The sequence below is a fragment of the Carcharhinus amblyrhynchos genome, chromosome 23 (assembly GCF_965287045.1).
Source record: "Carcharhinus amblyrhynchos chromosome 23, sCarAmb.v2.hapA, whole genome shotgun sequence".
NCBI lineage: Eukaryota > Metazoa > Chordata > Chondrichthyes > Carcharhiniformes > Carcharhinidae > Carcharhinus > Carcharhinus amblyrhynchos.
The window spans coordinates 44,239,156-44,254,760 of record NC_137346.1 but is presented as its reverse complement, the minus strand read 5'-3'; the positions used below and the strand labels follow the sequence as shown (position 1 = coordinate 44,254,760).

Below are 15,605 nucleotides of genomic sequence, written 5' to 3'. Positions count from 1 at the left end.
AGACTCTTCCCGCTCAAAAAAGACAGTAGGACTAGGGGGCACAGCCTCAAGATAAAGGGGAGGCGGTTTAGAACGGAGTTGAGGAGGAACTTCTTCACTCAAAGGGTGGTGAATCTCTGGAATTCTCTGCCCGTTGAAGTGGTGGAGGCTGCCTCGCTAAATATTTTTAAGAAGCGGGTTGATGGGTTTTTGATAAGAGAAGGGATTAAGGGTTATGGGGAGAGGGCGGGAAAGTGGAACTGAGCCACGACAGATCAGCCATGATCTTATTGAATGGCGGGGCAGGCTCGAAGGGCTAGATGGCCTACTCCTGCTCCTATTTCTTATGTTCTTATGTTCTTATATTGGCCTTGGAGGGAGTGCAGAGGAGGTTCACCAGGCTGATACCGGAGATGAAGGGGTTGGACTATGAAGAGAGACTAAATAGACTGGGTCTGTACTCGTTGGAGTTTAGAAGGATGAGGGGGGATCTTATAGAGACGTATAAGATAATGAAGGGGATGGATAGGGTAGAGGTAGAGAGATTCTTCCCACTTAGAAAGGACAGCAGGACTAGAGGGCACAGCCTCAAGATAAGGGGGGAGCAGTTTAGATCAGAGTTGAGGAGGAACTTCTTCACTCAAAGGGTGGTGAATCTCTGGAATTCTCTGCCCGTTGGAAGTGGTGGAGGCTGCCTCGCTGAATATATTTAAGTCACGGGGAGATAGGTTTCTGATAGACAGGGGAATTAAGGGTAATGGGGAGAGGGCGGGAAAGTGGAACTGAGCCACGACAGATCAGCCATGATCTTATTGAATGGCAGGGCAGGCTCGAAGGGCTAGATGGCCTACTCCTGCTCCTATTTCTTACGTTCTTATGTATCTCGGCCTCTCAGTATTTTTATAATTCCGGTGCCCTCCGCCACGTCCCACGGTCGAACTGTTACACACGTAACAGCTCCTGTTCTTGTGGAGGGAGCTGGTAAAGGCCAGTTTCTAGAATGTGAGTTGCCTTGTGCAGCAGCGGTGCCAGTGCATCAGGTCACACAGCAGATGGAGGGCATGCTGACTGCCAAACTGTTCTTCAGCTGGTACTGTGGCGGAGCTTCAGTGCTGACTGGCACTGGGAGCTCCACCCTCTCGCTAAAAGGCTTTTGGGAGCTGCTCATTCCTGAAGGGAAGGTGGTGGAGTGCTGACTAAGTGTGATGATCTCTTGGGTTTGGTTGGCTGAAGATTTGAATGGTTACGACTCTTGTGGCATGGATGAATCAGAGGTAACGCACCGTATTCTGATATTGGTCTGATTGTGGTAGGATTATCCAGCAAAGTGTGGAAATTGCGTTGATATCCTTTAGTTGTCCAGATTTCTGTTGCACCTTTTAGGCATTCCTTGTTTCTGCTCCTCCTTAGATAAGCTAACTCGATCTTTGTAACCTTGGCACTGTTGCTTCACAGCGCTAGGGACCAGGGTTCAGTTCCGGTGAACTGTCTCCGTGGAGGCTGCACATTCTCCCCGTGTCTGCGTGGGTTTCCCCCAGATGCTCCGGTTTCCTCCCACAGTCTGAAGTCACGGGTAGATAGGTTTCTGATAGACAAGGGAATTAGGAGGAGAGAGCGGGAAAGTGGAACTGATCCACTTCAGATCAGCCATGATCTTATTGAATGGCGGGGCAGGCTCGAAGGGCTAGATGGCCTACTCCTGCTCCTATTTCTCATGTGCTGGTTAGATGCATTGGCCGTGCTACATTCTCTTTGTGTACCCGAACAGGCACTGGAGTAGGGGATTTTCACAGTAACTTCATTGTACTGTTAAGGTAAGCCTACTTGTGATTAATAAATAAAGTTAAAAAGCATTACTTTTAACTTCTTTCGGATCCTCTCTGTAATTTCAGCGACTTGCCCCCGTCTCCTGCCTAAAATCAGCTGCCCCTCAGTCGTCCCACTCTCCCTTCAGAAAAGATTGGGTGCTCAGACCCCACTCGAGGTAGAGACTTGCGCACACCTCCCAGTGCAGTGCTGAGGGAGTGCCGCACTGCCGGGGGTGCTGTGTTTCGGATGAGGAGTTAACCAGAGAGCGCGCAGAAAGATTCTGAGTATTTTGCGGGTGACACGATAGCGCAGAGATTGACGGATCTACGCTGGGTAAGGGGATCAAAGAATGAAGAACAAATCCAGGTAGACCCTGCGCCCAGAGATTGGTGCACATTTCGTCATAACAACGTGACGGGTGGCACAGTGGTTGGCGCTGCTGCCTACAGTGCCAGGGAGCCAGGTTCGATTCCCGGCTTGGGTCACTGTCTTTGTGGAGTTTGCACATTCTCCCCGTGTCTGCGTGGGTTTCGACCAGGTGCTCCGGCTTCCTCCCACACTCCAAAGATGTGCGTGTTGGCCATGTTAAATGGACCCTTAGCGTCAGGGGATTAGCAAATGTGTGGGGTTATGGGGATGGTGTTGGAGGGATTGTGTTCGGTGCAGATTCGATGGGTCGAATGGCCTCCTTGTGCACTGTAGGGATTCTATGTAGCTAAATGGAGTTGAAATTCTGATAAGTCAGGAGCTGATTGAATGGTGAATCAGTCCCAAATGGCCTCATGTTACGCTGAGGAACACGAACATCTTGCATCACACTCACTGGACAAAATGTGAGCGGCACGGTAGCACAGTGGGTTAGCACTGCTGCTTCACAGTTCCAGGGTCCTGGGTTCGATTCCCGGCTCGGGGTCACTGTCTGTGTGGAGTTTGCACATTCTCCTCGTGTCTGCGTGGGTTCGCTCCGGTTTCCTCCCACAGTCCAAAGATGTGCAGGTTTGGTTTGATTGGCCTGGCTAAGAAATTGCCCCTTCAGAGCTGTGAGGTGTTTAGGTTATAGAGGGGTTAGCAGGTGGGGGTAGGGCCTGGGTGGGATTGTGGTCGGTACAGACTCGACAGCCGAATGGCCTCCTCCTGCACTGAAAATGAGGAATTTAGAAGGGTACTCACAGAGAACAGTATCAATGGCGATACACCTGACTTATTATTAAAACCAAATTGATGGTTGAGTTTTGTTTTGCTGGGTTTAACAGACTAACCTGGGCATGAACAATACCCTACACAATCTATTCTCCATATAAAATGAAGCTGAGCTAAAACAAGAGGGAAATAAGACTACTGGCCTGAAACATGCACTTTAAAAAGAAACACCAGTAAAACAGGGAAATAGAAATCCTGGTACAAACTGTTCTTCTCTTCCACGGGTGACCTGTAGATCAGCCGTGATCTAATTGAGTGAAGGAACAGACGGTTCCTAGTGTGCCCAATCATCCTGTAAAAGCTGGAACCAAGACACTGCAAACTTGCAGTGGGGTTGGGGGGGGGGGAGCAAATGTTTTAGCCTGAATCCTACACCAGATAAGGATAAACAGAAAGGGCAAGGAGAGAAATATCAAAAGCGACTTGAGTTTTGTTCCGATGATAACCCTGCCCGTTTTGGGCAAATAAAAGAAACTCTAATAAATAGAAGGAGGATTAGATGAGACAGAGAAAAGGAGAGGATGAGAGAGGAGGGGAGAAAAGCAGTAAAACTTTCATCGGAGCTGGTCTTAAAATGGAATTTTAGTTCTGATCGCTATCTGTTATCACGGATGTCAGTCTTCAGCCAATTCGATTCACTCTGTGTGCTTTTTTTAAAAACATTTGTACATTGGGTGTGGGCCGCGCTGGCAGGACCAGCAAGATTTGTCCATCCCTAATTGTGCTGAACTGACTGCCTTATTCAGTCATTTCAGAGGGTCAGCTGTGAATCAACCACGTTGCTGTGCCTCTGGAGTTACATACTCCGGACCGAGTAATTACTTTTCACTCCTTGCTTCATTTATGCAGAGACTTTGTTTTAAGATATTTCTGCCCATGCAATTACATTTAAGCTGAGAGAAACTTAACTTGACGACGTTTTAAAGGCGAACTTAACCACCTTTTAAGACTCGGAAGGCTTGCTGGGTTAGCTGGAAACATTGGCTGTATCTTTGACAGTGCAGTGCAAAGCCAAAACAGGCTTTTCATAACCAAAACAGGTCTTTATGGCCACAGCTGCGAAGATTTGTTTTGGTAGTCAGAGACAGCATGTAGCAAACAATTGCAATACGAGGTAAGAATTAACATATAGTTTTGGAACTGCGTATTCAGTAGTCGTCTGTTTTTGAGATCTGTTCAGGTTGTTCTGAGTGCTGTTTTGATCAGTACAGGACTGGCGGAAGCCTGTGTGTGTGTGTGTGTGTGTGTGTGTGTGTGTATATATATGGCAATGACCATCTCCATCTAGAGAGAATCTAACCATTGCTCTTCATATTTGATGCCATTACCATTGGTGGATCCCCCACTATCAAGAATCGTAGAACCCTACAGGGCAGAAAGAGGCCCTTCGGCCCATCGAGTCTGCACTGAACACAATCCTACCTGGGCCCTATCCCCATATAGTATACCCACTAATCCCTCTAACCTACACATCCCTAGACACTAAGGGGCAATTTCTTAGCACGGCCAATCAACCTAACCTGCACATCTTTGGACTGTGGGAGGAAACCCACTCAGACATGAGGAGAATGTGCAAACTCCACACAGACAGTGACCCGAGCCAGGAATCGAACCCAAGGCCCAGGAGCTGTGAAGCAGCAGTGCTAACCCACTGTGCTACCGTGCCACCCACAGTATTTTCACAGTAACTTCATTGCAGTGTTAATGTAGACCTACTTGTGACACTCACAAATAAACTTTAAACATCTTTTGACTGTGGGAGGAAACCAGAGCACCCGGAGGAAACCCACGCAGACACGAGGAGAATGTGCAAACTCCACACAGACGGTGACCCGAGCCGGGAATCGAACCCAGGACCCTGGAGTTGTGAAGCAGCAGTGCTAACCCACTGTGCTACCGTGCCGCCCACATCCCGTAAGTTACCGTTGGTCAGAAACTGAACGGGACCGGCCATATAAACGCTGTGGTTACCAGAGCAAGTCAAAAGCTAGGAACCCTGCAGTGAGTAGCTCACCTCCAGATTTCCTGACGTTTATCCACCATCTACAAGGCACAGGTCGGGAGTGTGATGGAATACTCTCCACTTGCCTGGATGGGTGCAACACCAACAATACCATCCAGAGCAAGGCAGGCCAATTAATTGGCACCCCATCCACCGTGGACAGGGGTGACACGATGATTAGCACTGCTGCCTCACCACAGTCTGAGGGACCCAAGTTCGATTCCCAGCTCGGGTCACTGCCTGTGTGGAGTTTGCACGTTCTCCCTGTGTCTGCGTGGGTTTCCTCCCACATCTTTCCAAAGATGCGTGGGTTAGGTTGATTGGCCATGCTAAAATTGACCCTAGTGTCAGGGCGATTAGGACTGTAAGTATGTGGGTTACTGGAATGGGGCCTGGGTGGGATTGTGGGTCTCTGCAGACTCGATGGGCCGAATGGCCACCTTCTGCACTATAGGGAATCTTTGAAGTCTATTCTATGAATTCTTTCCCTCCGTCACTGAGTGTTCAGTGACAGAACTGTGTGCCATCTCCAAGATGCATTGCAGGAACTCCCCAAGGCTCCTTAGGTAGCAACTTCCAAACCCACGACCCTTACCATCTAGAAGGATGAGAGCAGCAGATATCTGGGAACACCACTGTCTGGGGGTTCCCCATCCTGGCTTGGAAATATATCAGCTGTTCCTTCAGTCTCACTGAGGCAAAATCCTGGAACTCCCTCCCTAACAGCACTGTGGGTGTTCCTACATAGGCTGCAATGGTTCATGAAGGGGACTCAGCACCACCGTCTTGAGGGATGGGCAATAAATGCTGGCTTGGTCAACAACCCCCACATCACAAGAATGAACAGAAAAAACTCCACTTGGGAGATTGGAGTATTGTGTGCAGTTCTGGTCCCCACATTACAGGAAGGATGTGGAGGCTTTGGAGAGGGTGCAGAGGAGGTTTACCAGGATGTTGCCTGGTATGGAGGGGAGGTCCTATGAGGAGAGACTGAGGGATTTGAGGTTGTTTTCGCTAGAAAGAAGGCGGCTAAGAGGGGATCTTATTGAAACATATAAGATGATTAGAGGTTTAGATAGGGTGGACAGTGATAGCCTTTTTCCTCGGATGGAGAAAGCTAGCACGAGGGGGCATGGCTTTAAATTAAGGGGGGGTAGTTATAGGACGGATGTCAGGGGTAGGTTCTTTACCCAGAGGGTGGTGAGGGATTGGAATGCCCTGCCTGCTGCAGTTGTAAATGCGCCTAGTTTGGGGGCGTTTAAGAGATCCGTGGATAGGTTTATGGACGAAAAGGGATTGGTTTAGGTTAGAGGGTCATTGTTTTTTAACTGGTCGGCGCAACATCGTGGGCCGAAGGGCCTGTTCTGCGCTGTAATGTTCTATGTTCTATTACTGATTATCCATGGGTGTTAGTTAGTGGAAAATGGCAGGATCATTGGAATTGGAAATTTTGTTTTGGAAGCTTTGAGCCAAGAGCGTTTTCTTCTGCCAAGTTCTCAGTCTCTTCACTTGTGCCAGTTTTCCATCTGTCCAGCACTCTCCTTTGGTGAGCTGGTGAGGCAGTGCCACGTTTCTGTTGCTGCAACACTCATCTACCAAATACTGCCAGCAGGCTCCAGCCACGTCGGGGCTTGTCAGGGGGGAGACGGTGTCTCAGTGGTAATGGACGCATTTCTCGGCTCCTCTGGATTCTGGTTCAAATCCCACAGTAGCTGGTGGAATTTAAATTGGATTAGTTAAAAACTAGGCTGAGCAATGTGGGAGGAAACCCACGCAGACACGGGGAGAATGTGCAAACTCCACACAGACAGTGACCCGAGCCGGGAATCGAACCCAGGGCCCTGGAGCTGTGAAGCAGCAGTGCTAACGAGGCACCCACAGTATTTTCACAGTAACTTCATTGCAGTGTTAATGTAAACCTACTTGTGACACTCAGAAATAAACTTTAAACATCTTTGGAGTGTGGGAGGAAACCAGAGCACCCGGAGGAAACCCACGCAGACACGAGGAGAATGTGCAAACTCCACACGGACAGTGACCCGAGCCGGGAATCGAACCCAGGACCCTGGAGCTGTGAAGCAGCAGTGCTAACCCACTGTGCTACCGTGCCGCTCACATCCTGAACGTTACCATTGATCAGAAACTGAATGGGACCGGCCATATAAATGCTGTGGTCACCAGAGCAAGTCAAAAGCTAGGAATCCTGCAGTGAGTAGCTCACCTTCAGATTTCCTGAAGTTTATCCACCATCTACACTGTGTAACCCTGAAACTATCACTAAGTGTTATAAAAATCCAAAGGTTCACTAATGTCCTTTAAGGAAGGAAATCTGTTGTCCTTACCTGGTCTGGCCTACATGTGACTCCAGCAATGGCGATTTTCACAGTAACTTCATTGCAGTGTTAATGCGAGCCTACCTGTAACTAATCAATAAACTTTAACTCTTAGCTGATCTTTAGGGCGGTTAGGGATACAACAACTACTGGCCCCCTCAGCGATCTCACAACTGACGGATGAATAAGAGAGTGACTGGTCTCCCCGATTCTGGGCCTGAGGACAAAGCTGGAGCTTCAGAATGAACCTGTGTAAACAGTCTTATTGGGTCTACTGGATTTATTTGAGAGTAAACTCACAAGCTTTCGGGGATTGCCCCTTCGTCAGGGGTTACTATCAAATAAACCTGTTGGACTTTAACCTGGTGTTGTCAGACTTCTTACTGTGTTTACCCCAGTCCAACGCCGGCATCTCCACATCATGCCTACTGGATTTGACGGTGTTGCCACTGCTGTTCCCATTCCACTTCTCCTTCAGCCACTGGTACACTAAAGACGGACTTTTGTCCGTTTCCATAGCTGGTAATTCCTGGAACAGGTCACTGGCCTGTCACCAGGGATTTAAAGCTTGAGGCGGTGTCACTCCACACCAAGGGTGGGTGACCAGGAGCCTCTCCCGCTCCCGTCAGCCACTGGTGTGTTTGGAAGGAGTTGATACTTGGCCTGTTGGACCCTCTTATGAACACACCTTCCACGGCCATCAAGTCTGGGGTGGGACTCGAACCCCGAGCTTCTGGTGACCACTGCGCCTCCTTTTAAAAATGCTGTTGCTAGTCCCCTAATCAAAGACCCTGGCCTGGTGAGAGTTCACATTCTATCAGGGAGGTTAGATAATTGGAATTCTGATAAGAAATCAGAAAAATATCCAAGCTCACGCGGATTTTCACAACACATCTGGCTGGCTAATGTCCTTTAGACGAAAGCAAACTTGCTGTCCTGACCCTGGATATTGTCCACGTCTTGTTGCGTTTGGACATGGGCTGCTTTAGTATCTGAGTCGCGAATGATGCTGAACACTGCACTGTGTTTTGTCAGTGTTACCGTCTTATATATCAGCAAGATATTGTTATGTGTTCATCTGGGCAACAGCTACATAAACTTATCGTTCATGTTAGAATATAAAACAGAGTCAATTCCAGCTTTCTCCAAGGATCAGTGCCCGGGAGGACAAATCTCTGAGTGACATGATGGAATAGTCCAGCAAACGCTCATACTGATCTAGTCACGTCTGACGATTGTGTGACTGCACTCTGATCTGGACAAGGGAGACAATATTAAAGCGGGAGTGATTGAATGGAACCAGAGATATAGTGCCATCATCAGTAAAAACCCAGCCATGTACTATTGATGGGATTCACAACTTTGGCCTCCCAGCAGTGTCCCACTGTGTAAAAACCCAGCAGAGTTAAACCCCACCGTGTAAAAACCCAGCAGAGTTAAACCCCACCGTGTAAAAACCCAGCAGAGTTAAACCCCACCGTGTAAAAACCCAGCAGAGTTAAACCCCACCGTGTAAAAACCCAGCAGAGTTAAACCCCACCGTGTAAAAACCCAGCAGAGTTAAACCCCACCGTGTAAAAACCCAGCAGAGTTAAACCCCACCGTGTAAAAACCCAGCAGAGTTAAACCGCACTGTGTAAAAACCCAGCAGAGTTAAACCGCACTGTGTAAAAACCCAGCAGAGTTAAACCGTAGTGTGTAAAAACCCAGCAGAGTTAAACCCCACCGTGTAAAAACCCAGCAGAGTTAAACCCCACCGTGTAAAAACCCAGCAGAGTTAAACCCCACCGTGTAAAAACCCAGCAGAGTTAAACCCCACCGTGTAAAACCCCAGCAGAGTTAAACCCCACCGTGTAAAAACCCCGCAGAGAGTTAAACTACACTGTGTAAAAACTCAGCAGAGAGTTAAACCCCACCGTGTAAAAACCCAGCAGAGTTAAACCCCACCGTGTAAAAACCCAGCAGAGTTAAACCCCATCGTGTAAAACCCCAGCAGAGTTAAACCCCACCGTGTAAAAACCCCGCAGAGAGTTAAACTACACTGTGTAAAAACTCAGCAGAGAGTTAAACCCCACCGTGTAAAAACCCAGCAGAGTTAAACCCCACCGTGTAAAAACCCAGCAGAGTTAAACCCCACCGTGTAAAAACCCAGCAGAGTGTTAAACCCCACTGTGTAACAACCCAGCAGAGTTAAACCCCACCGTGTAAAAACCCAGCAGAGTTAACCCCCACTGTGTAAAAACCCTGCAGAGTTAACCCCCACCGTGTAAAAACCCTGCAGAGTTAAACCGCACCGTGTAAAAACCCAGCAGAGTTAAACCGCACCGTGTAAAAACCCAGCAGAGTTAAACCCCACTGTGTAAAAACCCAGCAGAGTTAAACCCCACCGTGTAAAAACCCAGCAGAGTTAAACCGCACCGTGTAAAAACCCAGCAGAGTTAAACCCCACCGTGTAAAAACCCAGCAGAGTTAAACCCCACCGTGTAAAAACCCAGCAGAGTTAAACCCCACCGTGTAAAAACCCAGCAGAGTTAAACCCCACCGTGTAAAAACCCAGCAGAGTTAAACCCCACCGTGTAAAAACCCAGCAGAGTTAAACCCCACCGTGTAAAAACCCAGCAGAGTTAAACCCCACCGTGTAAAAACCCAGCAGAGTTAAACCCCACCGTGTAAAAACCCAGCAGAGTTAAACCCCACCGTGTAAAAACCCAGCAGAGTTAAACCGCACCGTGTAAAAACCCAGCAGAGTTAAACCGCACCGTGTAAAAACCCAGCAGAGTTAAACCGCACTGTGTAAAAACCCAGCAGAGTTAAACCGCACTGTGTAAAAACCCAGCAGAGTTAAACCCCACCGTGTAAAAACCCAGCAGAGTTAAACCCCACCGTGTAAAAACCCAGCAGAGTTAAACCCCACCGTGTAAAAACCCAGCAGAGTTAAACCCCACCGTGTAAAACCCCAGCAGAGTTAAACCCCACCGTGTAAAAACCCCGCAGAGAGTTAAACTACACTGTGTAAAAACTCAGCAGAGAGTTAAACCCCACCGTGTAAAAACCCAGCAGAGTTAAACCCCACCGTGTAAAACCCCAGCAGAGTTAAACCCCACCGTGTAAAAACCCCGCAGAGAGTTAAACTACACTGTGTAAAAACTCAGCAGAGAGTTAAACCCCACCGTGTAAAAACCCAGCAGAGTTAAACCCCACCGTGTAAAAACCCAGCAGAGTTAAACCCCACCGTGTAAAAACCCAGCAGAGTGTTAAACCCCACTGTGTAACAACCCAGCAGAGTTAAACCCCACCGTGTAAAAACCCTGCAGAGTTAACCCCCACCGTGTAAAAACCCTGCAGAGTTAACCCCCACCGTGTAAAAACCCTGCAGAGTTAAACCGCACCGTGTAAAAACCCAGCAGAGTTAAACCGCACCGTGTAAAAACCCAGCAGAGTTAAACCCCACTGTGTAAAAACCCAGCAGAGTTAAACCCCACCGTGTAAAAACCCAGCAGAGCTAAACCCCACCGTGTAAAAACCCAGCAGAGTTAAACCCCACCGTGTAAAAACCCAGCAGAGTTAAACCGCACTGTGTAAAAACCCAGCAGAGTTAAACCCCACCGTGTAAAAACCCAGCAGAGTGTTAAACCCCACCGTGTAAAAACCCAGCAGAGTGTTAAACCCCACCGTGTAAAAACCCAGCAGAGTTAAACCCCACCGTGTAAAAACCCAGCAGAGTGTTAAACCCCACCGTGTAAAAACCCAGCAGAGTTAAACCGCACCGTGTAAAAACCCAGCAGTTAAACCCCACTGTGTAAAAACCCAGCAGAGTTAAACCCCACTGTGTAAAAACCCAGCAGACAGTTAAATTACATTGTGTAAACACAGCAGCATTTTACCCTGTGGAATGCATTCAGATACCATTTCCTCATTAAGCCACTCTTTTGATTCTGTCTCTCTCATTGAGCAGGGAATCAATACATTATTCTTCACCTTATTCCACTGCTGGGGCTAGTCACAAGGTCATTGCCCGAGATAAAATCGATGTCTTGTTTAAAAGGATCAGCTATGTAAATTGATAGAGAAAGAATCACCCCTTTGCTGTATCCCCCCGTGTTAACCCTGTACACTGAACTCTGAAGACTGGGAAATGCTGCTGGTTAAGAGTGCCTCTGTATCAGCCAGGTTTATTAATGAGTGAATCACCGAGACGTGCTGTCCTAGCTGGACGGAGGCTCAGCCAAGCAGTTTCCTGGCTCGTTGCCCATCAGGCAAAGAATTGGGCCCTGCTTTTTCTCTGAGGAAGCGGAGACAGTGGCCTGTTTAAAACATTAATCAAAGTAAAGCCATTCTGACAGCATTTAGGAATCAAAGTACTAGAGCTGGTCTTTCATTGAAAATTGATTTCTAGATCCTGCTTGTCCAGAATGCAATTGCCACACTCCAGCCTTTGATTTGATTTATTATCGTCACGTGTATCAGTATACGGAGAAAAGTATTGTTTCTTGTGTGACGCGACAGCTCAGTGACTATCACTGATTGCTGTGCAGACACATGGATTTGGGCCGGTGTCTGTGGGAGTTTGCGCATTCTCCCCGTGCTTGCGTGGGTTTCCTCCGGGTGCTCCGGTTTCCTCCCACACCCCAAAGATGTGCTCTTAGGCTGATTGGTGTAACAAATTGTCCCTAAATTATTCTCCCCTTAATCTGGTTTCCAATGGGGGTACCATAAGCATAGACATGGGTCAAGGGTGGAGGGGGAAAAACACATTGTTAAGATGGCGGCGCGGGCTCGTTGGGCCGAAGGGCCTGTTTCCCGTGCTGTGTTGTTCTTAGTTCTTTGTTCTAACACGACAGCTCAGTGACTATCACTGTTTGCTGTGCAGACACATGGATTTGGGCCGGTGTCTGTGGGAGTTTGCGCATTCTCCCCGTGCTTGCGTGGGTTTCCTCCGGGTGCTCCGGTTTCCTCCCACACCCCAAAGATGTGCTATTAGGCTGATTGGTGTAACAAGTTGACCCTAAATTAGTCTTCCCTCAATGTGGAATGCCATAAGCATAGATAAGAGTCATGGGAGGAGAGGGGACTCGTAATGTTAAAATGGCAGCGTGGGCTCGTTGGGCCAAAGGGCCTGTTTCCCGGGCTGTTTTGTTCTTTGTTTGATATATAGACAAAGTATACCGTACATAGAGAAGGAAACGAGAGAGTGCAGAGTTGCAGCCATAGCTAGGGTGCAAAGAAAGATCAACTTAGTGCGAGGTAGGTCCATTCAAAAGTCTGACAGCAGCAGGGGGGAAAGTGAGTCGGTTGGTACGTGACCTCAGTCAGAGTTTATTTATTATTGACGCAAGTATCTTATACTAACACTGCAATGAAATTACAGTGAAAATCCCCTAGTTGCCACAACTCGGGGGCCTGTTTGGGTACACCGAGGGAGCGTTTAGCCAATGCATCTAACCAGCAGGTCTTGCGAACTGTGGGAGGAAACCAGAGGAAACCCACTCAGATATAGCAGAGAACCTGCAGACTCCACGCAGACAGTGACCCCAGCTGGGAATCAAACCCGGGTCCCTGGCGCTGTGAAGCAGCGGTGCTAACCAAGCGTGAGGGTGCTGAGGAGGGATGAGCTTTTTGATTCCTCTTGTCTTGTTAAAATGTGAATGGCCGGAATTAACCCCTTCTCTTTGCTCTATTCCCCCCGCAGGACTTTATGCAGTTGAACCAGTACAGGCTGAAGACAGAGATCGGGAAGGTAAATGCTGGGTTTGCGAGTTAGCGTTAAGTTAATCTCAACCCCAACAGCAAGAATTGGAAATGTTGCTCTCCTCTATCCCTATCCCTCATTACATATGGTTTTCAGATTGAGTGCTTTTTTTTAATACTTTTTTTTTATATTTTATATACCATTGCCATTTATATTCAGCAATGGTGTCCTGAGTGGGGAAATTTACAGAGGGTTTCGAGAGTTAACTGCAGGATTTTCCAGATATTCCGACCATTTTCTCTGGTGTCAACTCACAAATGTTCTTGGATTCAGTTTGACAATTTTACTTCACTGGGACTTGAACTCACTGCTAGATACTCGTCTGACCGTGGAGTTTTAGATCACAGAATGGTTACAAGAATGCAGAAAAAGTAAGGAAAAGGACACTTAAATGTACAAGTTCCCCTCTGAAGCAGCAGATGTGGAGAAAACAAAGCTCCATTGAGAGAAGTGCTATGAGATAGGATTAATGACTCACAGTGAAGGCATCCCTAGGTAACAGTGATCATAATATGATTGAATTTTGCATTCAGTTTGAGGGAGAGAAGAGTGGGTCCAAGACTAGTGTTTTAAACTTAAACAAGGGCAATTATGAGAACATGAAAACAAGAACCAACCCAAGTTGTCTGGCAAATTAAGTTATTAGGGTCTCTTGTAGCGTAGTGGATAGCATTCCTGACACTGAACCACAATCTCTGAGCGCAAGGCGACGGTGCAGAGGGACCTCGGGGTCCTTGTGCATGAGTCGCAAAAACCCAGCCTGCAGATGCAGCAGGTGGTCAGGAAGGCTAATGGAATGCTGGCCTTCATAGCGAGGGGGATTGAATATAAAAGTAGGGAGGTCTTGCTGCGGCTGTATAGGGCATTGGTGAGGCCGCAGCTGGAGTACTGTGTGCAGTTTTGGTCGCCGCACTTACGCAAGGATATTTTGGCCTTGGAGGGAGTGCAGAGGAGGTTTACTAGGCTGATACTGGAGTTGAGGGGGTTGAGCTATGAGGAGAGGCTGAATAAACTAGGCTTGTACTCGTTAGAGTTTAGAAGAATGAGGGGAGATCTCATTGAGACGTATAAGATGATGAATGGGATGGATAGGATAGAGGTGGAGAGACTCTTCCTGCTCAGAAAGGACAGTAGGACTAGGGGCCACAGCCTCAAGATAAAGGGGGAGCGGTTTAGAACGGAGTTGAGGAGGAACTTCTTCACTCAAAGGGTGGTGAATCTCTGGAATCTGCCTGTTGAGGTGGTGGAGGCTACCTCGCTAAATATATTTAAGACGCGGGTTGATGGGTTTTTGATAAGAGAGGGGATTAAGGGTTATGGGGAGAGGGCGGGAATGTGGAACTGAGCCTCGACAGATCAGCCATGATCTTATTGAATGGCGGGGCAGGCTCGAAGGGCTAGATGGCCTACTCCTGCTCCTATTTCTTATGTTCTTAAGTCCCACCGCAGGACTTGATCGCCATGAGAAGGTGCATTGATAACACTGCCAAAGAGTTCAGTATCAACCTGCAAAACCTTTCCAACACTCACCAATGGGAGGGGTTAAGAGCAGAGAGACTGGTCAGCTGTACTTGGTGTGCAGTGGCGCTCCTCAAGCTAAGAATGAACCAAGAATGAAGTCCGTCAGGTCCTAAGAACTTGTCAGTTTAAGTTTGAAACTATCTTTAACTCTCTTAATGGATAATGGGTTCTCCCCTTGAAAGTTTTCTTTTTGTGTTGGAAGTGTACTTATTGTGTGTGTTCTGAAATAACTGGCATTACATCTCTTTAAAGTTTAAAAGTTTTAAAGTTTATTTATTCGTGTCACAAGTAGGCTTATGTTAACACTGCAATGAAGTTACTGTGAAAATCCCCTAGTCGCCCGATGCTAGTGACATGTTCCAGGATAAGACTAGCTGTGGAAATCAATGAAAGTCTGCCTTGTGCACCGTAAGGTGTGAGAAGGAATACAACAACCACAGTAGGTCAGTAGGGTGGTTAGCTCAGCTGCCTCACAGCACCAGGGACCTGGGTTCGATTCCCAGCTCGGGTCACTGTCTGTGTGGAGTTTGCACATTCTCCCCGTGTCTGTGTGGGTTTCCTCGGGGTGCTCTGGTTTCCTCCCACAGTCTGAAAGACGTGCTGGTTAGGGTGCATTGACCCAAACAGGTGCCAGAGTGTGGCGACTAGGGGATTTTCGCAGTAACTTCATTGCAGTGTTAATGTAATCCTACTTGTGACACGAATAAATATACTTTAAAGAGATGTAATGAAAGTTATTTCAGAACACACACAATAAGTACACTTCCAACACAAAGAGGAAACTTCCAAGGGGAGAATCTATGGTTAATTTGAAATGGAGTGTTAAAATGGGCAGCGCGGGCTCGAGGGACTGTTTCCTGTGCTGTGTTGTTCTTTGTTTAAAAGAGTTAAAGATAGTATCCGACTTAAACTGACAAGTTTCCAGGACTTGACAGAATTCAATCTTGGTTCTGGAAAGAAGCAGTTAGGGAGATAGTTGATGCAGTGGTTTTAATTTTCTAGAATTCCCTTG

General features: G+C 47.7%; 1 protein-coding gene across 6 annotated transcripts in view; it reads left to right on the top strand.

The window, feature by feature from the left end:
- The window catches only part of camkk1a (calcium/calmodulin-dependent protein kinase kinase 1, alpha a), a 166,599-nt gene that overhangs the window by 79,824 nt on the left and 71,170 nt on the right, over nt 1-15,605 (top strand). For all 6 annotated transcript variants that reach the window (XM_080210631.1, XM_080210626.1, XM_080210628.1 and 3 more), the window contains one exon: nt 13,013-13,060. In XM_080210631.1, coding sequence (XP_080066757.1) covers nt 13,019-13,060 — 42 coding nt within the window. In that variant the 5' untranslated portion in view covers nt 13,013-13,018. The remainder of the gene's footprint in view (nt 1-13,012; nt 13,061-15,605) is intronic.